At 40.8% G+C, this 23,430-nt stretch overlaps 1 protein-coding gene across 3 annotated transcripts in view; it reads left to right on the top strand.

The window, feature by feature from the left end:
- Window positions 1-23,430, top strand: part of LOC131228028 (DNA-(apurinic or apyrimidinic site) endonuclease, chloroplastic) — a 64,747-nt gene that overhangs the window by 19,017 nt on the left and 22,300 nt on the right. For 2 of the 3 annotated variants that reach the window (XM_058223850.1, XM_058223853.1), the window contains 7 exons: window positions 6,708-6,787; window positions 6,875-7,132; window positions 7,260-7,576; window positions 16,933-17,043; window positions 19,667-19,804; window positions 19,942-19,989; window positions 20,767-20,847. In XM_058223850.1, coding sequence (XP_058079833.1) covers window positions 6,708-6,787; window positions 6,875-7,132; window positions 7,260-7,576; window positions 16,933-17,043; window positions 19,667-19,804; window positions 19,942-19,989; window positions 20,767-20,847 — 1,033 coding nt within the window. The remainder of the gene's footprint in view (window positions 1-6,707; window positions 6,788-6,874; window positions 7,133-7,259; window positions 7,577-16,932; window positions 17,044-19,666; window positions 19,805-19,941; window positions 19,990-20,766; window positions 20,848-23,430) is intronic. The other variant, XM_058223852.1, reaches the window with a different exon arrangement.

Here is a 23,430-nt window from a genome sequence, read left to right as displayed (position 1 = left end):
TCAGAGATCTTTTATGGGGTGAGTTGGACTTTGTTAGGCCTAGATGGGACGCGCCTTAGTGTATTGGTAGGGACTTTAATGTTGCCCGCTTCCTTTAGGAGAAATCCAATGGTGGCCACGTTAGTTGCAACATGAGGAAATTCGTTGACTGGGTGTTAAGGCACGACCTCATGGATTTGGCGCTTTAGGGGGTGAAATTCACGTGGTCCAATGGACAACAAAATGCGATCCTATCTCGTTTGGACATATTCTTAGTGTCTCCGGAATGGATTGATAAATATATGCTGTTTTCACAATGTGGCCTGCCTTGAACTGTTTCGAATCATCGCCCTATTGTTCTGGAGGCGCCCCGAGAAAATTGGGCCTAAGCCCTTCAGGATTGAGTTGGCATGGGTTGAGATTGAGGGATTTAAGGAGAAGGTAGCTAAGTGGTGGAAGTCCATTGAGGTGGATGGTTTTGATGGATTCCAGCTATGTAAAAAACTCAGGCTTCTGAAAGAAAAGAAGGGTTGGAAAAAAGAAGTGCTTGGGGCTCACGAGGTCGAGTTTGAGGGGATGGCAAAAGAAATTCATGAGCTAGATCTGTTGGAAGAGGTGGGTAACCTGTCGGACGAGGGTAAGAATTAAAAGGGTAGCTTTGTCCACATCTTAGGCCAATAAAGTGAAAGAAGATGAAGTCAAATGGTGGCAAAGGTCTAGATAGGTGTGGCTCAAGGAGGGGGATAAAAATACTAAATGCTTTCACTGCACAGCTAGTGCCTAGGCGAGGTGCAATCGTATATCCAGCTTGGTTGTTGATGGAGTTAGGATTACAAATATGGTGAAAATTTGCAATTCCAACATTTCCTACTATAGGAGGTTGCTATCTGCTGATTGCTGGAATAGACCGCGCCTCGATAATCTGGTTTTTGGCAATCTATCAGAAGCGGAGGCCGCATCTCTTGAAGCTCCGTTCACAGTTGGAGAAGTTAAAGTGGTGTTAGACTCTGTGTGGTGATAAAGCTCTAGGTCCGGATGGTTTCCTTATGGCTTTCTTTCAATTGTTTTAGCACATCCTTGGTTTTGACATCATGGACTTTGCGTCAGAGTTCCATGGGCGCAATAGATTGTCTGTGGAGATGGGGGCCTCTTCTATTATTCTCATTCCTAAGACTGACTTGCGGCCTCGGGCAAGGGGATCCCCTGTCTCCCTATCTCTTTGTGGTCATTGGTGAGCCTTTTAGCAAAATTCTGCATAGAGTGCGGTCGAATGGTCTAGTGAAGGGTTTTAAAGTTGCATATAATGGAGTTACTGTCAGCCACTTGCAATATCTTAACGACACCTTATTATTTTGCAATGCAGATGTGACATTGGTGGACAACCCGATGAAGATTGTTGTGGAGAAAATAGAACCGGCCTGGTATACGGGAAATGCAACCAATCATAGTAGGAATGCCTTAAAGTTGGGCCGATTAGAATCCCAGGATGAACTTCCCGAGCTGATAAGGCACCGACAGAGAGATGATCACTGGGCTGACCTTGAGTTGAGCTGTTTAAGGGCAGAGCTCAGTGATGACCCCAGCCAGAGAAACGGAAAACCCGAAGAGAATTCTGCTTTGAATCAAGAAAGGAAAGATTTGGTACGATTCTATTCGAAGATCATGTTGACCGAGGCGGGCTTGACAATGCTTTCGGAAGTAAATTCCCATCCAAATAAGGACCCTCTAGCAAATCCAACGTATCTCACCAGGATATGCAAGTCTTGAAGCCGCCTAAACATCCTATAAGTACACCCATTGCGATTGGAGAAAGGTAAGCACCAAAAACCCTCACTCAAGTCCCACTTCTACTTTTAGTCTACCCGACTGACTTAGGCATCGGAGGGTCTCGGGCCACAATTGGTACCCCCGTTGTCCTTTACATATTGTTGATGTAGGTATCCGTGTGTATGCAGTCGACTACATCTAACTAGCTAGATTCGAGCAATAACAGATTGACACCGTCTGTGGGAACGACAACAAGGCCATAAAGTTCTCATCAACATCAATGTGGATCGCGATTCTTCCCCCTTCCCCCTTAATGGCTAAAAAGAAGGGAAGGGCATCGGCCACGGCTGCGCCTGTGCATTGGGAGCAGCCTGAGAACACCCCCCCCCCCCTCCCCGCCGGGACTCAACCACCATCGCCAGTAATAGTAGAAAGATCCTGAAAACGGGGAAGCTAGCTTGTCTCTCTCGAAAACTAGGTAGGAGCTTTGATCGACAACATCAACCGCATCATGAGACTGCTATAAAGGCAACACGCACTCCTCACTGATCAACACGAAGAGTTAGAAGCAGTGACTGAACAATCCTACCCAGTACCTGTGCGCCTTGAGCTGCATACCGTGAAGTCCCAACACAAACCCTAGAAACCACCGAGCTTGCCGAATCCGATCTGCGACATACGTTAGACAAAAGAAGGCGAGCTCAGGGAAGGCCCCAGAAATCATGGCTGAAAATGAGGTTCCCTCGGTGGCAGAAATTAAAGAAATTAGGGATCAGCTCGGTGATATTCAACAAGTTTGTCGAGGAAAAGCCCCGACATCCATTGACGCCCTTCTCGAACAGACAAAACCACCATTTATGGACAACATCGTGCAAGCCCAATTGCCGTCCATATTTCGGATGCCTCAAATATCGCCCTATTCAGGTTTAGGGGTCCAGCCGAACATCTGGAATCTTTCAGAGCATGGATGGAGCTCCATGATGCCTCCGGACTTGTGATATGCAGGGTGTTCTCCCTAATACTGACTAGAGTTGCTCGGAAGTGGTACAAACACTTGAAGCCGAAATTCATTAGCTCATTCGCCCAGCTCAGTAGGGCGTTCGCCACCCAATTCATTGGGAGTAAAGTGATAAGGAAACCTTCGACCCACCTCCTTACAATAATACAAAGGGTGAACGAACTCCTGAAGGATTATCTCATCCGATTCAACGCTGAGGTTGTTTAGGTAGACAACTATTTTAACCAGGTCGCTCTCATGGCCATGATGGCCGGTCGCAAGCTAAGAAAGTTCTCTTTTTTGATTGGGAAGAATCCCTCGACAACTCTCGCTGATCTCCTCAACCGAGCTTGGGATCGCATACTCTGACTAAAGGGCCTGTAGGTCCCTCATCCTCAACCTAGACACAAAGATGTTGGTTGTGAGGGTCGCATCCTTGGAAGACGAGGAGGTTGGCTCTGCTTGAGGCGAAGAGGCCTCCCTTGTTCGAGGTTCCATCTCTGTTGATGGCTCCCCGGGAGTAGGGGTAGGCCCTTCAAGCCCGGAACCCAAAGACGGGGGAGATTGGGAGTCTGTACTATTACTCACCGACTCCCCGTGGAAGGCCCCAGAGATGGAGGCGGCCTTGGAGTTATCTCTAGAAACAAAAAAAAAAAAAAAAAGAGGGGAGAAGGCACTGGAAGGAAGGACGAAGCAAGGGAAGGTCCAGGCATACCAAAAGAAAGCTCTAGCACAGAGATCTCTGGGTAGGGTACGCTGAAGGAGAAAGGACTTGTAAGTTGGAGGCAAGAGAGGAAGACCAGGTCGGCAGAGCTCGGGCTTTGTAGAAACAGACTAACGCACTTTTTTTTTTTTGGGGGGGGGGGGAGGTAATGCTTATATAGTCCTTGTAGCAGGGCACTTATTGCTGACTAAAGCAATGTAGGCTCGAGGAGATGCTTCGACTGACAACCCTCCACGTGGTGACACGGGGTTAGCTCGGACAAAACCATGATGGCTCGGGCGATAACTGTCCGTTTGTGATTCGCCTGGGGGTTGAACGCCACTGGCCAATTACTAGGCATCTTCTCGTGCCTCGCAATCGCCATCATATTTTTTTGTCGAATCTCGCAACAGGCACGACCTTTTTTGTTCCTACCCTCATCATTAGACGACAAATTTGAGTTCGACTCGAAATTTCAAGCAAAGGAAAAAGACCGGGCTACTTACAGTTTGAAATTTAGTTCCCGCGCTTCTGAACCAGTTTAGACTCCTACTTCCCAAGCTCGTACATGACGAGCTTAGAAGGTTTTTTTTTTTTTTTTTTGGGGGGGGGGGGGGGGTAACAGGATGAACTCCCCGAGCTGATAAGGCACCAACAGAGATATGAGCCCTGGGCTTACCTTGAGCTGAACTGTTTAAGGGCAGAGCTTAGTGATGGGAATCACCTTCCGAGCCGACCAGAGAGACGGAAAACCTGGATAGAATTCCGATTCGAATTAAGAAATGAAAGATTTGGTACGATTCTATCCGAAGATCAATCCAACTGAGGCGGGCTCGACGATACTTTCGGAAATAGATCCCCATCTAAATAAGGACCCTCTAAGAAATCCAACGTATCCTACTAGGATACGCAAGTCTTAAAGCCGCCTAAACATCTTATAAGTACACCCATTGCAATTAGAGAATGGTAAGCACCAAAAACCCCAACTCAAGTCCCATTTCTACTTTCAGTCCGCCCACCTGACTTAGGCATCGGAGGGTCCCTGGTCACAATCGGCGGCCCCATTGTCCTTTACATATTGTTGATGCAGGTATCTGTGCGTCTATAAACGACTACACCTAACTAGCCAGATTCGAGCAATAACAAAGATCATTGTCTGCTTTGAAGTAGTGTCAGGACTAATGGTTAATGTTAACAAAAGTGAGATGCGGGAAGTTCATGTTTGTCATGAGGAGCTTGCCACTTTTGCTAGAGTTTTCGGTTGCAAGATAGGTTTGTTTCCATCCACCTATCTCGGTCTTCCTTTGTGTATTGGAAAGATGCTCGTTCATCTATGGGACAAGGTAATTGAAATGATTGAGAAAAAGCTTTCGACTTGGCAGTGTAGGTATGTATCCTACGGGGGGAGACTTACTCTTTTCCTCATACAAGCTAGTACAGATTCTTGCAACACCATCCAAGCATTCTCTAGCACTTGAGGATTCACCTTCACTTCAAGGCCCGATATTGTCACCTCCTTCCATACCCACTTCTCTACCACCATTTGCTCCTCCTGTCTTATCGCCGCATTTGAGCCTTTCAGGGATTTCCCATCTGGAGCTTTACCTGCAACTACATGCCTAAAGGATTTGGATGAAGCCCCTCCAACCGCCTCTTCGCCACCTGTTCATTGCTAGCGGCAATCATGGCTTCCCTTGAGTTCACAGTTCCTTCTCTACCTCCTTGTCTTCCAATCTTCTTAATAGTAGCTTCATTGACCACTTCCAATCCATACTTTTCCCTCTGAATAGAGACCTTCCCTCTAAATCCCTTTCCATGCAACGAAGCCACCGCTTGAGAGGCTTCTTCACCATGTTTATCTACACGAATGTGAAACCACGGATGGTCGAGGGCTTCGTAGCACGAGGGGTGATCACCTCCTTCACCTCCCCAGTGATCCTGAACACTCTAGAGAAGTTAAAGACTCGTTCGGTCCTCTAGGAAGTTCTCCACAAACAAGGTGGGGAACTTTGACAGAGGCTTGGCAACAACACCCTTGTTTCCTTTAGAAGAAGCCTCCCCCCTCTTTCCAATGGAGATCTAGCCTCCCTCTTTTGTCTTTGAAACTCTTTCTCAATTCGCCAGCTCAAATTGATCCCTCCCCCCTCCCTCCCCTGGTTGCCCTTCTCAACTCTTCTTCGATTTCACTTCCACCTCTCCCAATCCCCTCTCTCACCTTCTTCTTGTTACCTTGTGTACCTACCTCTCATTAAGGCTCGCTACCACCCATCACTGACCTAGCCCTCTCCCCCACCACTCCACCCCTCTCCCTCCTCGCCCTAGGTGCCTTGCCTCCCCTTGTCCTGCCTCCCTCACCCCTCAATTCATTGGCGACCTCCTTTCCCTTCCCTAAACTCCACTTCTTCCTTTCCTCGAAGATTGTCCCCAGATGCACTACGGAGCCTCCTCTCCCGATTCTACTCGCCTTGCTCGATTTGATCTTCTTCGAATGTGCTGTTGCTGAAAAACCCGACCAGAAATCCCACGAGCTTCCCTCGATCAATATCCTTGCCCTTGAGCATTTCTCCTCTAGCCTTGTTCCTCAAGCTTGTCTCTCAAAAGGAGAGTATTTTATCTAGTGAAATACCTGTTAATAGTGGCTGCTATTTTGTTATGTAATGTGTTTTTTTTTTTTTTGTTTTTTTAATTTTTTAATTTTTTATAATTTTTTTTATAAAAATTTTAAATTTAAAGTAATGGCCATTATTCCATTATTTGAAAATAATGGCCGTTAACTGCTGGAATAAAAATTGTAATGCAAGGAAGCCAGTTTTAGACCACAAAAGTGTTATGTTATGGATTATAATGCCGTGTTTTCTGTGAAAAAATGCTTGTTAGTTGCTGTGAGTAGACATTTTCATTTTTTTTTTTCTGTTTTCCTCCTTTTCCATTTCACAATGCCTGTTACTGTCATGTCACGGTAACACTATTTGGCTATTATAGGGTCCACAACACCCTTTTAAAGCCTTTTATGGAACCTTTCTAATAAAATAGAAAATTTAAATGGATAGATCGTTATACAATATGGATGGCGATACCTATATCTATATCCAAGTTCATGTTTTTTGGAAATTGTGAATTGTAACCCGACTTTGACACTACCCTCCTTGTGCCTGTGACTCTCGAGCCATATGCATATTTGGGCATTGAATTTTTGCATGCGTTTTCAATATGTTTTCTTGATTTTGGAGGAATGTTTCAATCTCGCTCTATGACTTTCAGGAGTGTGGGACTCCCTGCCAAAGGTATAAAACGGGATCTTGTATCAGCCTTGAAGCATTTCCTAGCTAACAAGAAAGATGGTATGCATTTTCCTATGCGGAAAAGCAGTCTACTCCCTAATCATTTCATATAGTCACACTGGCAATGCTGATGGTTGGGCATTCCGGCCAGTGCAGGTCAAAGTTCTGTGGCAGTGGAAGAAGATTCATCCTCGGTGATGGAGCCTATTCATCCTAGAAATACACAATCAAAAAGGAAGGCTGAGAGTTCATCTACTGGAAATAATTCTGAAAATTTGAATATTTCAGAAGCTTCGGGAGCTCAACCAAAGAAAAATAGAGGAACACCACCAGGGAGTGAGATTACCAGTCTCGAAATAAATTCCAGAACTGTTGTAACAAAACAAAAACTGTTGGTCAAAACCGGTGAGTGTTCTAGCTGCTTCCTTTCCTACTCATGGCTTTTCTGTTTCACTTTGATAATAAAATAATTGTCATTAATATCTCATACTTCAAAACTTGTTTGTGATGGCTTTTCCATGGGTTTATCCAGATAAGAACCCATCTCAAGTAAAGAGAAAAGTTTCTTCGGGAAAAGATGGTGGAACTGCCAAAGGGGTTGGTCTTGCTGTGAATAGTAATGAACCTTGGACAGTTCTCGCCCATAAGAAGCCACAACATGGATGGGTTCCGTATAATCCACGAACCATGAGGCCCCCACCTGTTGCTGATGATACAAAGTCTATGAAGCTGATGTCTTGGAATGTCAATGGCTTAAGAGCATTAATGAAGTTGGAGGGCTTCTCTGCTCTGCAACTAGCCCAGAGAGAGAACTTTGATGTGCTGTGTTTGCAGGAGACCAAACTACAGGCAAAGATTCACTCTTCTTACTTTGATGCTTAGATCGTCTGTATATTAAGAAAGAATCCTGTTATAATGGAAAGTGCTTTTTGCTTGAACACTGGGGTCTTGGGTTTGAGCTTAGATTACCTACGAAACAAAAAGGAAAAGAGGAAAAGTAAAAAGAACTCTATTTTTAGTACTAGGTGTCTTTTCTCAGTTAGCTCATATGCCAATGATGTTATCTTGCTGCCGGCGATGTTTCTATTTATTAGCTAAGTTTGAAGTCACGAACACATAAAGAAAAGAATCGTGCAGTATTATTGAACCAGAACTTAAAATTAAACTTGTAGTCTGTTAGTCTTGTGCTTTGAACAGTTGTTTTGGTAGTGGACCTGCTGCTTGTTGTTTTTCCTTTTTTTTTTTTCTTCTTTTTTTGTGAATTATATTGTCCTGGTTATCTGCATAAGTATAGTTTGATGACCTGCAGGAATTTCGTACAGGTGAGACCCATGGTTTGGTGCTCCAAACGATAGGTCTAATGGACCCCACATCAGATGTGGGATGCTAGATAAATCTTATAGATTGGAAGGTCTCCTCTTCAATATGGTGCCCCAAAAAATACATGGTTAGGAGAAAAAGTACGACAATGGTTCTGGTTAGATAGGTCACTTTCCTTCTTCATATCTTCCTTACCCCTATGTGTGGGGACACCAAGCATCTATCATACTTGGTTGTCAGTAGAACTTAAAGAAAACTTTCAGCACGAAAGAACAAACAAATATCATTGGGTGGCCATATTACTCTTCTTAAAAGAGGCATTGTCAAGTATGCCGGTGTATTGTGTTTCTTTTTCAATGCCCTGCTGATGAGATATGCTGTATTGAAAGAATTCAAACAATTTTTTATTTTTATTTTTTCATTTGTACTTTTATGGAGAGGTAGGTAAGACAAAAAGAAGGTCCACTTGGTTGGGTGGAATGAAGTGTGCCATCCACAAGAAAGTGGGGGTACGGGTAAAGATATTAAAGTGATGAACCGGGTTTTATTGGGTAAGTGGTTTTGTAGATTCTATATGGGGGCAACCATTTCCGGAAGTAGATTATCTCAAGCTAAATATGGGGTTTAGGAGGGGCTGATCTACCCTTGTCTCCTTACTTTGGAAAGTGATAATGCGCATCTCATGATTTTATGAAATGAATCTCATATGAAGTGGGAAATAGTTCTTGGACTAGATTTTGGAAGATCCTTGGCTAGTTGTTAGTTCGCTTCAACTAGAGTTTGCAAGGCTACAAAGATTTCCTCTAATAAAGGGGATGTTCTTTCCGGTGCTTTAGCATGGTGGATGATATGACCAATGTTGTCAAATCGCATATGCAATCATGTGCGATTGCATATGCCTGTGCGCATATGCGATCACACAATCGCATATGCGGTCGCATATATATACACACACACACACACACACATACAATTAAAAAAAATCAGAAAAATAGGGAGAAATTAAGAAAAAAATGAATAAAATATTTTATGCCCTTAGCCCTAGCAATACATTTAATTTAAGTAAAATAAAACCAATTACATAGTGAATTAAATATTAAGTCATCATTCATCAACAATTCAACATTCTACAATATAGTTAACAAATATCAACATTCAATATTCAACAGTACAGTCAACACAACAATCAACATCAACATTCAACACACTTAGTAAACAAAATGAAGAAGTTATTTATTTATTATTCATCTAATTATATACTATATACATTGATCTATTTGCCATTGTGACATTTGATCACCACCACCACCATTGTCATCATCACCATCATCATTCGAGTCATCTCCTTCTTTAACATACGCTTCTTCTTCCGTTTCTTCATCATTTGTATGTACTAATACTTCATCAACATCCAATAGTGGATCTTCAGCTTGACCATTATCATCATCTCCTTTTTCCATTTCCTCAATCTCTTTAACGGGTTAACGGCTACTACTCGCCCTCCGGCTCCCCCCATCCTATGCCTTCGAGTGGTACTTTCTCTTGGTGTCGATCCGTATGCGACATCTTCAACTTTCGCCCATGTCAGGTCCTTTCTAGCAAATACCGGGTCCTCCGTCTCTACGAGCCACTTGTTATCTGCATCCAACTCATCTAAACAGATAGGGTCAAAGAAACCAAACTTTTCTTTCATAGTTTGGAATCGTTCTCGCAAATTTTTATTGTATTGCATGAAAACCAAGTCGTTAAGCTTTTTTGGCTCAAGGCAATTCCTTTTCTTGGTATGAATCTGTATGAAAGAAAGCGCATTTGACATTAACTATTTAGGTAATTAATTTAGCTTAGGCCTTACACTAAAAAATTGAAGTTTACAACTACTAAACTTACCGCCTCGAACATGCTCCAATTGCGCTCGCAATCACTGACGGAACACATGAGTCCAAGAATCCTCATAGACAGCTTCTTTACAGCTGGATCCTTCTTGTTCGGGTCCACTCCATAGGCAACCCACCAACAGTTGAGAAAAACAGTTTAAGTAGGTTAGAGACACTTTGTAGATTACATTGTAATTTGTAAAAAAACTATTTGTAAGACACTAAGACTGGTACTTACTGGGTAATTTCATATTTCGATGCCTGATTATGATATCCCTTGAGAATATCCCCTCACTCTTTGTATAGAAGTCTAGTAAAGTTGAGATCCTGTCCTGTTCTTCTCTATCTGGAATCATTCTTTCCAAAATATTAATAAATCTAACCATATGTATAGTAAGTGCTTCTGCTGGATTAGTAGAAGTGAATAAATAGGCTGGGTTAAAGGATGTAAGCAGCCGAATACAATGGAGATGACATTTGGCTGCCCCATTTTCTATCTATAATATCTATAATTGGCTTGTAATCACGGTCTTTATAGTTAAAATGATCCATGATCTTATTTTTCGCCCTCTCCATCACATCATATATGTAGCCCATTGCTGGCTTCTCATCCCCATCCACTAATCGCAACATAGTGACTACCCATTGCTGGCTTCTCATCCCCATCCACTAATTGCAACATAGTGACTAAAGGCTCGGATGCTTTTAGCGCCTTTACTACTTAGTGTCCAAAAACTTTGCGAAAGGATTGTTTGTTGAACCTATTTCCCTTAAGCCTTCTTTGACTAAGGCCCGCTTGTAAAATCGGCTGACACTACAAAGCTTCTAAGTTCTAATTTTCTTGCATGTAATATTTGTAGTGTTAAAAAGGCTGTAGCGAAACGGGTGACTGCTGGATGTAGCAAGTTACCCCCAATGTGTTTTCTCATTCGACTGAGAAGAAGGGTATGTTTGCACATAAAGATCATGATTCTTTTAGCCCTTGCAATCACATTTATAAATAACCTACCTATATTTTCTAACATAAGATCAACACAATGGGTCGCACAGGGGGTCCAAAATAAACGACGTCCCTTCTCCATAAGAAGACTATCCATTACATGCGAGGCTGTGTTGTCTGTAATTATTTGTATAACATATTTCTCACCTATTTCCTTAACTACATTATCTAGTAAGCTAAACCAGTATTCTCCTGTGTGTGAATGACCCGATGCATCCACGGACTTCAAGAACATTATCCCAGTTGGACAATTTACCAAAAAGTTAATGAGAGACCGATCGGATCTATCGGTCCATCCATCGGCCATTAGTGAACACCCATATGTTTTCCATGATTCCTTATATTTAGTTATAAAAGATTGTGTATATTCAACTTCGGTTTTCAGGCATGTCTCCTTCATTTCATGATATGAAGGAGGTTTAAGCCCAGGTCCAAATTGACCTATAGCCTCAACCATTACTTTAAAGTTTCTCGATTTAACGGCGTTGAAAGCAATGCTGGTTTGGTAAAACCACTTAGCAATATATTGAATAATGGTTTTTCTATCTTTTTGTTTATACCGGTTCTCTAAAATTATTTGAGCCGACCCTTTGCCTCGACCTCTTTGGTCGATCACATCCTCGGGGTGTGGTCTACACCATCTATCCATGGGCCTATGCTCTTGGGCTCTTTTCGAGACTGTTGGTTGTACTTGTGGTCTAGATCGATCTGTCGAAGTAGGGAGAGTGGGACTAGCTTCATCGATATTAACTACGTTTATATCTTCATATGCGTCTTGTTCCAAATATTCCTCCTGACGTAGGGCACTATCGCGTCTCTTTCTTGACTGTTTTTCCATATACTCCATGGTCTCCCTTCGGATTTCTGGAGTAATTTTGTCGCATGCTTTTGTATTTGACTCCAGTAAATGTGCAAGGTGTTGCTTATGCCTTGCAATGCCACCGGAACCTACATACCCACATAACTCACATACTATGTGAGTCTTATCCGAAACTCTACGATAGTGCCCATACTTGCAACCTGGGTCATTCGACTTGCGTTTCAAAGAGGAAGATTGGGAAGAAGACGTTATGTTGGTGGTGTGTGTATTGATTGCTAGTAGTAGTACTAAAAAGTAAACTAAAAACTAAAGTAAGAGACTAAAGAGTAAAGAGACTAAAGAGATGGGACGAGAGAGAGAGAGAGAGAGAGAGAGAGAGAGAGAGAGAGAGAGAGAGAGAGAGATTTACACACACAATTACAATTACAAATTTACAAAAAAATAAATTCTTCATTTCTTGTCTTCACTTTTGCCTTGACCCTTGAGTCTTGACTCTTGATTCTGGAATATTGTATACTTGTAAGTTGTGTTGTTGTGACACTAACTTGTAAGTAACAAAGTAACAAACTAAAAAAAATGTTAGAAGTTAGAATTTAGAACTTGGATATGATTATGAAACTTTAAGAGAGAATGAGATAGAAAGAGAGAGTGGTGGGTGTGTTGTGTGAATGTGATTATGAATTTTTGATCTTTATAACTTGGAAAAATTAGAAACGAGAAAGAGAGTTCAATGGATGGGGCTTGGTTGTCTTGTCTCTTGAATCTTGATTCTTGAATCCTTGTAGTTGTAGTTGTCCCTTGATTGAAACTTCAAACTTGAAAGAAATATGGATGGAGTGGAGCTTGGGGCTTGGAATATTATAAGAGAGAGTGTAAGAGAGCAAAATAGAGATAGAGAGAGAGAGAGTTTGAACTTTGAGTGCATGTAGGAGTGTTTAGAATCCTTTTTTTATAGAGAAAAAATCAAGATTTTATTTATTTATTTATTTTAAATTTCCAATGGTCAGATTTTTGACTGTTGGCAAATAAGTGATTGCATATGCTGTGTGCGATTGCATATTATTGCACATGTGGCATATGCGATCACATATGTGCAGTAATCGCATATGCAATTTCTGCACGTGTGCGCATATGCGAATGTGCGATTGCACATGACAACACTGGATATGACTATTTGGTTTCCTTTCTTTTGAAGGAACTTTAATGATGAGGAGATAGGTGATTTCATAAAACTCCAAGTCAAGATTCAGACTGTTCGTCTTTATCCGATAATTGTAGATAGATGGAGCTGGAAGGTGAAAGTTGAAACATTAGGCTTGTTCCCAATCAAATCCTTTTACTAGTTGCTAAAAAATGATGGGAGGGCAAGTCAAATTGTGCCTTTGGCTCATGTTTGGCACTTTCTAGGGTGTGTGTGTGTGTGTGTGTGTGTGTATTCATTCTTTAGGTAGGAAAGTGTATGTTGTTGGCCATACGTGTGGTGAAATCCAATTGAATTCTTTTGTTGGTTGCAACTTGGTTATGAGTGACCTCTTGTGATTAATGGAATTTGGTCATTAGTGATCTTCATGTTTATATTCCATCTTTTGATGATGCAATTGCACATGGAAAGATTTTTATTTTTTATTATTTTTTTAAATTTGTGGGTTGTAGTTGACTCCTTATGAGTTAACTCCCAGTTAGCTCCATGGTGAAAGGGTAGCTGACACATCGGTTAGGCATTTCCGTATTGGTCATGGGGGAGTTGTGATATGCAATTCTCGAGTATCCTAAATTCTATATTTGCTCGAGGACATTAGACAATTTGGATCAAGTTAGTGGGTATCCTATGTGTCGATTGAACCAATGATGAATTGGGATAGCTTTATCTCTACCATCAGGTCATCCGGGCCTTTTGCCACACGAGAGTGGATGTTCACTCACATATGGGTTCTTATGTACCATTTGGATATTTGCATTAGAGGATCACATCATCTCCTAACCAAGATGGCCATCATGTGCGGATTGTATTGACTTGATAGTGCACTAGCTTGGGCTTATCTTTTGGCTTGAGGACATAGAGAGCGATTTTAGTCTTGCTATGATTGCTTTGACACATCTAGGGACGACACATAATGTGGTTAACATAGGGATGTGGTTGGGGGTACATCATTGATGTTAGGAAACCTTTTGTGATCTAGTACAGGATCCACTGTCTCTGTGGATGCTAGCTAGGCATGGATCTGGGTTCCATCAAGCCCATCTTCGTGGGCCCTCACTTCTGGATGTTTTGAAATAGTTTTCAGAAGGTTTTTAATCGTTGGATCTTCAATTTTAACTCTTGATTTTGTTTTAACATCTCGTTGGAAAACTAATGGTCATGAACTATTAGTGACCCACTATGGGATTAGAACAAGAATGAGTTGCCAGTTGCCACAATGATGGAGTGATACAGTATATTTAGGTGCATGAATAGATATGTTGTTTGTACTTTAAATGATATAGGGCATACCGAACTGCATGGGGTGGTAGACTATCCCACCAAAACCCTAACCTTCTCTATATAAGATCCTATTCTCCAGAGAATGAAAGCCATTAGCCACTAAAAAAGAGAGAGATGTCTGGCCTCTTCCCTTTTCCCTCTGCATTTTTTTTTTCAAGGAAGAGGGAGGGAGGTTACCTACCCTTGTGTGATCCACTCTAAGGGTTGATCTAAACCCCTAGATCTAGATCTCAGGGTTAGTCTTATGATGAGATTGTGCTTCATTGAAGATAGATCGTAGAGAGATTCCTTGATGCAAGGAAGTGTGGTATCAATAATCTCATTCTATGCAACTATGATCATAAAATCTGAACCATTCCTTTGTAGTTTTGTTCTAGAAATTTGAGATCTACATATTGGGTTGATCCTTATTAGATTAAGGCGCCATTTGGTAAAACTTAATTTCAGAACTTATCATTGAAAATTATCATTTTCAGTGATTTTGAAAATTCAGACTGTTTGGTAAAGGTAAGACATTAAGAACTTAATGTTAAAAATCACTTAAAATTAGTGATTTTTTTTCCAGTCACACGCCCTTGACTTATTACTTATAGTTGAATGCGTTCAATGATTTGCTTTTAAAATTTTCAATAACTATTGACGAAAATATCCCTATAAACATTTTGAAAAGACATTATCACCTTTGCGGTCTTTGAAAATGTATCGCTTATTGACGTGTGAGAGTTTCGTGGGCCCCACCATGATATATGGGTTATATCCACATCGTCCCTCCATTTTGCAAGATCATTTTAGGGCATGAGTCAAAAAACGAGGTAGATCAAAAGCTTAAGCAGACCACACTAGAAAGCAATGGGGACAATGATGCCCACCGTTGAAACCTTCCAAGGGTTCACTGTGATGTTTTCTTTTCCATCCAACCTGTTCATAAGATCACACGAACCTAGATGAAGGGAAAACACAAATATCGGATTGATCCAAAATTTTTGTGTGCCCCAAATAGCTTTCAACGGTAGGCATTTGATCCCCACTTTTTTTTTTTTTTTTTTTGTTTGTGTGGTGTGTTCCACTTAAGATTTGGATTTGCCTCATTTTTTGGGTCATGCTGTAAAATGATTTGACAAAATGGATGGACGATGTGGATATAACACACACATCATGATGGGGCCCACAAAACTTTGCCATGTCAAAACGGTACCGACCTAGGTGCTGTTCTACAACACGAGTCGAGTAAAAGGGAGGGGGCGGTTACCGTGTAACACGTTAGTGGGTGTTGCCCTGACCGTGGCCCCATCTCCTTGTATATGTTGTATATCCAAGCCGTCCATCAATTTTTCTAGATCATTCTAGGGCGTGGTAAAAATAAAAATAAAAAAATGAACCAAATCAAAATCTTAGGTGGACCACACCGTAGGAAACAGTGGTGATTGAACGCCCATTATTAAAACTTGTTGAGGGCTACAAAAGTTTTGTATTAAGCAAATATTTGTATTTTCCCTTTAGGTCTGTGTGATTTAATCGAATATGTTGGATGCCAAATAAAAATTACAGAGGACACTAAGGAGTTTTTAATTGTGGGAGTCAATCACCACTGTTTCCTCTGGTGTGGTTCACCTGAGATTTGGATCTACCTCATTTTTGGGATCATGCCCTAAAATGACCTAACAAAATGGATGGACGGTGTAGATATAACACATACATCATGGTGGTGGGGTGCACGGAACTCTCCATGTCAACTGATACTGATCCATGTGCCATGTTCTGGGTAGGCAATCCACACACAATCGAGTCCCAAAGGGATGTCATAGCTATTACCTGCCACACATGTAGAAACTGAAAATCTAAATATTCAGTGCATATCTTTGGGGCGAGCATCATCTACTTGCTTCCTTACACAATTAATTCATATTACTACACATGGCAAATGTAAGAGATCTAGATAATTCATCTACTTGGCTTTATTTGGTTGGGTAAGTACTAAAATTTTATTGGATTGGGCAAAGGTGTGCCAAATTTGAAGGCATGAGAATAACAACTTTCGTCCCATACTCTACAAAAGAGAGAATTGGGACAATAGAGGCAAATGTGACAATTTTCTAATTTTCAGACTTTTGAGTTTGTGTTTACCAAACAAGTTCTGCTTAAAAAAGTGCTTATTTTCAGATATAAGAACTTTCAGATAAATTACCAAACAGATTTTTCAGTACTTTCAAGTACTAAAATTCAGCACAAAATTCAGCACCTAAATTAATTTTCAGACCTTATTTTTCAGTTTACCAATCGGCAGCTAAGAGATTAAAGCTTTTGAAAATTACCCTTCCTTCCAAAACCAATCATAGGAAGATTTGGCATTTTGCTTGGTTCATCATATCCCAGCATGTGTCTTTCACGATTCATATAAGATCACATTGTTCTGATTTTGTATGTTTTTCCTATTGTATATAACTGTTACTACAATTGAAGATTATTGCATTCATTTCAACATTTTTGTCTGGTTTATTTGTTGTGTTTATTCTTGTTCCTCACCATATATAGTAGATATACATTTGGAGATGTATGGGAAACATATCTTTAGATCACCCAAACAGCACGAAGATTATTTTATTTTTCAGTCATGTCTAACTGGCGGTGAGCATTTGAACCATATTACCCTCCATTACTCTGGCATCAATAGTTTTTGTTGCTGATCGGATGGCTTTGTTCTGGGAGCAGGAGAAGGATGTGGAGGACATCAAGCAGCGTCTTATAGATGGCTATGATAATAGCTTCTGGACATGCAGTGTTTCCAAGCTTGGGTATTCTGGTACTGCAATTATTTCACGGGTATGGTGATTTCAGACTCCTAAGAGGAAATCATGTGCTAACCATTTTTCTTCAATTTGGATCATTGTATTGTCCACCTCTCTCTGTCTTCCACAAAGACCAAAGGGGGACCTCTCTGATGGTGCCATTGTGTTCTCTCTGATGGTGCCATTGTGTTCTTTTCAGTGTGCATTTGGGACTTCTGTAATCATCTGTTTTATTATCTGTTCTCGTTGCCAAAGGCAAAAGATTATTGTTATTATTTTCATCCTTCTTTTTTATTAACCTATCAGACATTTCTCATCTCAATATCTGAGATATTCATGAATGGGGATTACACCACTATCCTTGGAAAGTTTACGTATAGATTGGGCTCTTGTCATTTCAATTTGTTAGTCGCTTTGTGAATATCACACTCTACAGACTTGGTGATGAAAATTCATACATGATTGCATAATGTATCTTTTGTATTCGAATAATCAAAGATTGTTTCCGCTTTGCACATGAATCTCCCACAAATCAATAATTGGGGACGAATCTTGATGAATATCATACTCAGAGTTGGTGATCAAAATTCACACAGTATATTGTGTAACGTATCTTTTGCATAAGAATAATCAGAGATTGTTTCCACTTGCACTTGTATCTCCCGCAATTCAGTAATTGGCGATGAATTTTAGCATGCATTTTAAAAGGAACTTTTGAGAATTTGCATTTTGTAATGCTTGCTCTAGATCAAGGTGTTCCAAAATGGTAATGGTGGCCGTAACGGCCACCACTATTATCGTTATGATACGGGCCGTAACGGCTGTTATGACCCTTTTTTATTTTATAAAAAAAACTGTTACAGGACCATTAAGGGGTGATACGGGGCCGTTACAGCCTTACAGGGCCTTTACGGCCTGTTTTTTCTGTAACGCTCATTTCGACCCCATAACATGTAATAGTTATGACCTTCACCGTTACGTAACCGATTTTGAATACCTTGCTCTAGATTTGTGCCAAATGTCTTTTAATTGGACGCGGATTTCCTGCGAAAGCCTTTCGCATGAAGTTCTTGCGCTGGGAACCCAGGTGGGGCCCACCGTGATGTTTGTATGGAATCCACCCTGTCCATCCGTTTTGTGAGCTCATTTTAGGCTATGAGACCAAAATTGAGCAGGATCCACGACTCAAGTGGGCCGTACTAAAGGAAAAGGTGGTTAGGGAAATTCCTACCGTTGAAACCTCCCTGGGTTCTACAGTGATGTTTACATGCCATCCATACCGTTAATAACGTCATTCCTACTGGGATGAACTGAAAAAACAAATATTAGAATGATTCAAAACTTCTGTGACCCATGAATATTTCAACTGTCGAAATTCAATTCTCATATTTTCAGCCCACTTGAGAATTGGGTATGGTTCATTTTTGGTCTCATGTCCTAAAATGAACTCAAAAAACGTGTGGATGGAGCGGATTTCTCAAAATCATCACAATGGGCCCCACCTGGGTTCCCACCGCAAGAACTTCCTGCGAAAGGCTTTCGCAGGAAATCCGCATCCCTTTTAACTGGTTGGACATGTGTGCACCATAAAATTGAAGTTGTGCTTGCAAGATAATGTGTGAATACCCACTGATTAAAGTCTTACTACATGGTAGTTATATTCGAGTCCCAACAATGATTTAAGGGCCTGTTTGATTTTCTGGCTCAACTGTAATTACCCTGTAAATGAGTAATCATTGTTTACCAAGGTAATTACGGCATCTTTCCCAATGCTGACTTGATGGGTTGCTTTTTAAACACTTAAATTGAAAATTTTGCAAAATAAATGTGGGGCCCACTGTAATATGTGTGGCTTATCCACACTGCCCATTCATTATGCTAGCTGAATTTAGGGCATGAGCCCAAAAATGAGGCAAATCCAAAGCTCAAGTGGACCACCCCACACGAAATTGTCGGAATCGAATGCCTACCATTAAAAACTTCTTGGGGCCCTTAGAAGTTTTAGATCAAGCTGATATTTGTGTTTTTCCCTCATCCATGTCTGTGTGACCCACTGAATGGGTTAGATGATAAATAAACCTCAATGTGGGCCCAGTGAAAGAACCAACTTTCAACGGTGGACAAATTTAGGCTATTGTTTCCTTTCATGTGGGCCAATTGAGCATTGGATCTGATACATTATGATGGAGCCCACAGATTTAAGTCAACATTTTTGGACTAGTTTTTGAGGTGGAATTACTCACCCATTTTCAAACAAGTGAAAAAGTAATAATTACTTATTTACCGAGAATTTACATGCATCATGGAAAATCAAACAGGCCCTAAATGCTTCTTGATCCATGGCATTTATCATGCATCACTTCTGTACTTTAATCGCAGGAACCTGCTAGGAAGGTGCCACTCCTGCTTCAAACTAGTGGTCCTGCTCCCATCCCTAAGCTTTTACACTATTTAACATTTGGAACAAACACTTATAGTTCCCGTCCTCTTTGTGTGAATCCCTAACTTTGATTTGATATATGCCGTTTCTGAATGATGGCTACGGTGAGTTTGATCATGCAGCTTACTGTTTTGATTTAACTATTGGGTTTTAAATGGTGGTTATTTGGTACTTTATTTGCTGGTAAAAAAGTAACGCATCTGTTCCTGACTGACAGATTAAGCCACTCTCTGTCAAGTATGGGCTGGGTATCCAGGATCATGACAGTGAAGGACGGCTTGTGACAGTGGAGTTTGATGCATTTTACTTAATAAGTGGATATGTTCCTAACTCTGGTGATGGGTTGAGAAGACTGGTATTGCACATTAGTGCTTCATGCTTCATTTCACCTGGTTTCTTGTTCTCTCTCCAAGACTCATCTATATTTATGGCAGTAAATTCTTTGTTAGCAAAAAAACTATATGACACTGATGGGATTTGTGTTGATGCTAGTCTTACAGGGTTAAAGAATGGGACCCATCTCTTAGCAATTACATGAAAGTGCGTGCTTTCTTACCTTTTCTTTTTTCCTTTGGGTGGATAGGCTGTCTCTCTTAGTTCTCTTTTAAGATATGTAGTAGAGATTGGCAATCACACTCACTACATGCCATTTCATCACAGTCTATTCATGAGGGCAGAGGCAGCGGATTGTCTTATGATAGACGCAGCGTTAGGCTTTATTATATAAATTTGCTTTTCTTTTGAGTGATTTTATCGTGGCTTCCAAAATTCGTAGATAACTCATTGACAACAATCTTCTGACACTGTTTTTACATTATTAAGTTTTCTATCAGCATATCTTCACAAAGGTTTGCAAATCTTCTCAAAGAATTACTTCAAGCTGGTTATTGTTGAATGCTTTTATTGAAGTTTGTTAGACTTAGTTGGTCTTGTCAAGGAAAGTATGAACAATGGAACATGTACCATCTTTGGTGAAATCCTTTGCATCATCTCCAGGTTAAACATTTAGTTACCCATGTGGGCAGGCGAATGATTTGGTCTAGGAATGGGCCTCAGGGTTTTCCCCTTGGATCTATTTTGTGTACCGGAACTCTCTCCTTCCTAGACTTGCTTCTTCTATTTGAAAATTTGAATAAAACTTTGTTGTTTCTACTAAAAAGACAAACTAACTGATCGCTCTGTAAAATGAAGTACTGTTCAAACTCATGCAGACTTCATATAGGATGATTTTGGCACAGGGTGCCAGTTAATCAATGAATGCATTGAATTCTAGGATTGGTAATGAGTGTTAATGACTGTTTTGCATGAATGATGCAGGATTTAGAAAAGTCAAAACCTGTCATTTTGACTGGTGATTTGAACTGTGCTCATCAAGAGATAGACATTTATGATCCTGCTGTAAGTGATACAAAATCATATATCCCCTTTCTCTTTACATTTATATTCTTCGCAGTAAGATACTTTCTTGAAGTTACCCTGTAATGGTTAGTTGAATTCTGTTTCATGTTAGTTAACAGCTAAATAAGATGTCAATCGAAACCCTGCTTGAGGCATGTGATGTGGTTCAAATAAAGGTTTGGGGAAAAATGTAAGATTGGTGTTATTTTCTTTTTCTTTTTGAAACGGTAATCACTTTATTAAAAAAGGCCGAAGCCAAAGAATTAGAAAAAAGAAATAAAAATACAATAAAAACCCACTACAAATTATACCAACTGCTGTGAAACTGATCTGAGCGCATAACACTAGCTGCTTGAGCCCATTCCATGACATTCAATTTCGCCCCTTTGAAGACTTCCGAAATGGGGCTCCTTCTATTCCTAAAGCAACAATTGTTTCTTTGTAGCCAAATATACCATAAACCAGCCAATAGAAATAGATGCCCAATTTGCTTCCCAACTTTATCCGTTCCTAATGTAGGGGCATTTTCACACCGGGCTCGAGTGGGGAGGGGCACACTCAGGGTGGGTGGCCCGTGTGAGGCGGGCCCCACCTGTGAAGTGGGTGGCTCGTGTGAAGTGGAACCCATGTGAAGTGGGGCCCACGAGGGCGGTTCGGCCGAGGTCCTAACCCAAGGGATGTGGGGCCTAGGCTATGAGTTAAAGGGATAGATTCGCCATGCTCTATCAGTTCGAGCTGTTAGAGCAAGTGATTAATTGTCCTGCATCAGTTCTCTTTCTATGCTATGCTAGGAAGAACTGGTCAATTGAACTTGGAACAACCCATGCTAATCCAAATAGAAGGATGAAACCATCCCTCACCTTTGATGAAAATGGGCAATGAATAAAAAGAAGGTTAACCGATTCCTCATCTTGAAGGCATAATAAACACTCCTTAGGCATAATCATATTCCTCTTGTACAAGTTATCCACAGTGAGAACCTTACTTTTGCCCACTAAGCAAGCAAATGCTGCCACCTTTGAAGGAGCTCTAAGATTGGTGTTATTTTCTCAAGCAAACCCCCTCAAAATCTGGGTATGGTTTGTCCTTGAGTCGCTGGGGTTCTTTTTTCCTTTTATCTCGAAGGATCATAAAAGATGTGGACAAAACTTGGAAGAGTCATGGTGTTACTCGTCCAGCCAACAATAGATGAAGTGGTGTTCATGGGAATATTATGCCAAAGCATGTTGAAGCATAATCTTGAAGACTGCTCATTCTAGGAACCCCTCTGGGTTTTCAGTCCTGTTGATCTCTTTAGGTTCCAAGTTGTCAACATGCATTTATGCTCAAGATTTGGTCTAAAGAGTCCTTCAAATGGCACTTTAATTACCTTTAAAAAACCCAACAAGTTACAAATAGAAACCTTAATAGAAATACTGTATTTGAAGACACCCTTGCAGTCTGTATTTGGACTCCCTCTACTACCTACCTCCCAACTCTCTAGAAGCCCTTTTTAGCCTTTTTACCATACCCAATGCCTGTGCGGGGCACATCTGTATGGTGACATCATCACCTAAACCTCCTATACTATGGATTAGTCATTAAGCATCTTTTGGCTTTAAATCTAGCTAAACACATATATGGGACCTATCAAGGGTGATGCTACCATACCAAATCGAGTTTATTATTTTATTCTTCCTCCTGATTTTGGGTTTGGGCTCTCATATGAGTGGATTGTGGTCCACTTCGCGTGCATCAACTCCTAGTTGGGAGGAACTCAATCTCAAGTTCAAGCTATTGTAAACCTTCAGTCTGCATCGTCACTTGCTGCTTTTCTGTTTTGTCGGTGCTGCCAATTATTGTGGCTTGCCTCTCCACGTCACAATATATCAAATCGGTAAGCAATCTTGCCCCATATCTTCCCATCGACACAACACATAGTTGATCCCTTCATTGAGCTTGCTGCACTCATCTTGTCCTCTTTCATGTCGTTGTCTTCCTATCATAAGATGTCATCATGAAACTTGTAGAGACTGAAAAATTCAATATTGTCTGATATCCTCACCTTGCATGCATCTCCTATGGAATGTTTCCATTCCAATTATATTCTTTGTTTTTCATGGCCATATTTTCATTATGCTTGTTCGGTGTGCCAACCAGAAAACTCTCTTTTCATAGAAACACCATCAACTTCGAACATTTTCAAAAGATGATGTTGATCAGCATCAGTGTTTACCTTTCATTTGATTCCTCTTTTGCTTCACTTGATCCACCTGTTGTAATCTTTCTACCATAGCTGCTAAATCACCAATCGATGATCTCGAATAGTGTTTCTCCAGTTGTTCAACTTCTTGAATTATCACATGCGTATGGGATTTGAGCTGAGTATACATCCCACTTTTTTGGGCTTCTCACCTCCTAGGCTTATTAACAGGTTTCCTAGTGAACGTTTTACAACCTACACTTTTTATGGGGATGATAGATACCCACTACTCTATTGTTGCTTTGTTTTGAACCATTCCACAAAGTTCTCCAGAGGGATAAAGGAATTTCATTTTACAATTCGGGGTGATCATTTTCTGGGATCCTGTAGGAGCACACAGA

The sequence above is a fragment of the Magnolia sinica genome, chromosome 15 (assembly GCF_029962835.1).
Source record: "Magnolia sinica isolate HGM2019 chromosome 15, MsV1, whole genome shotgun sequence".
NCBI classification, from domain to species: Eukaryota; Viridiplantae; Streptophyta; class Magnoliopsida; order Magnoliales; family Magnoliaceae; genus Magnolia; species Magnolia sinica.
The sequence above is the reverse complement of the archived record's forward strand: the minus strand, read 5'-3'. Positions and strand labels throughout refer to the sequence as shown.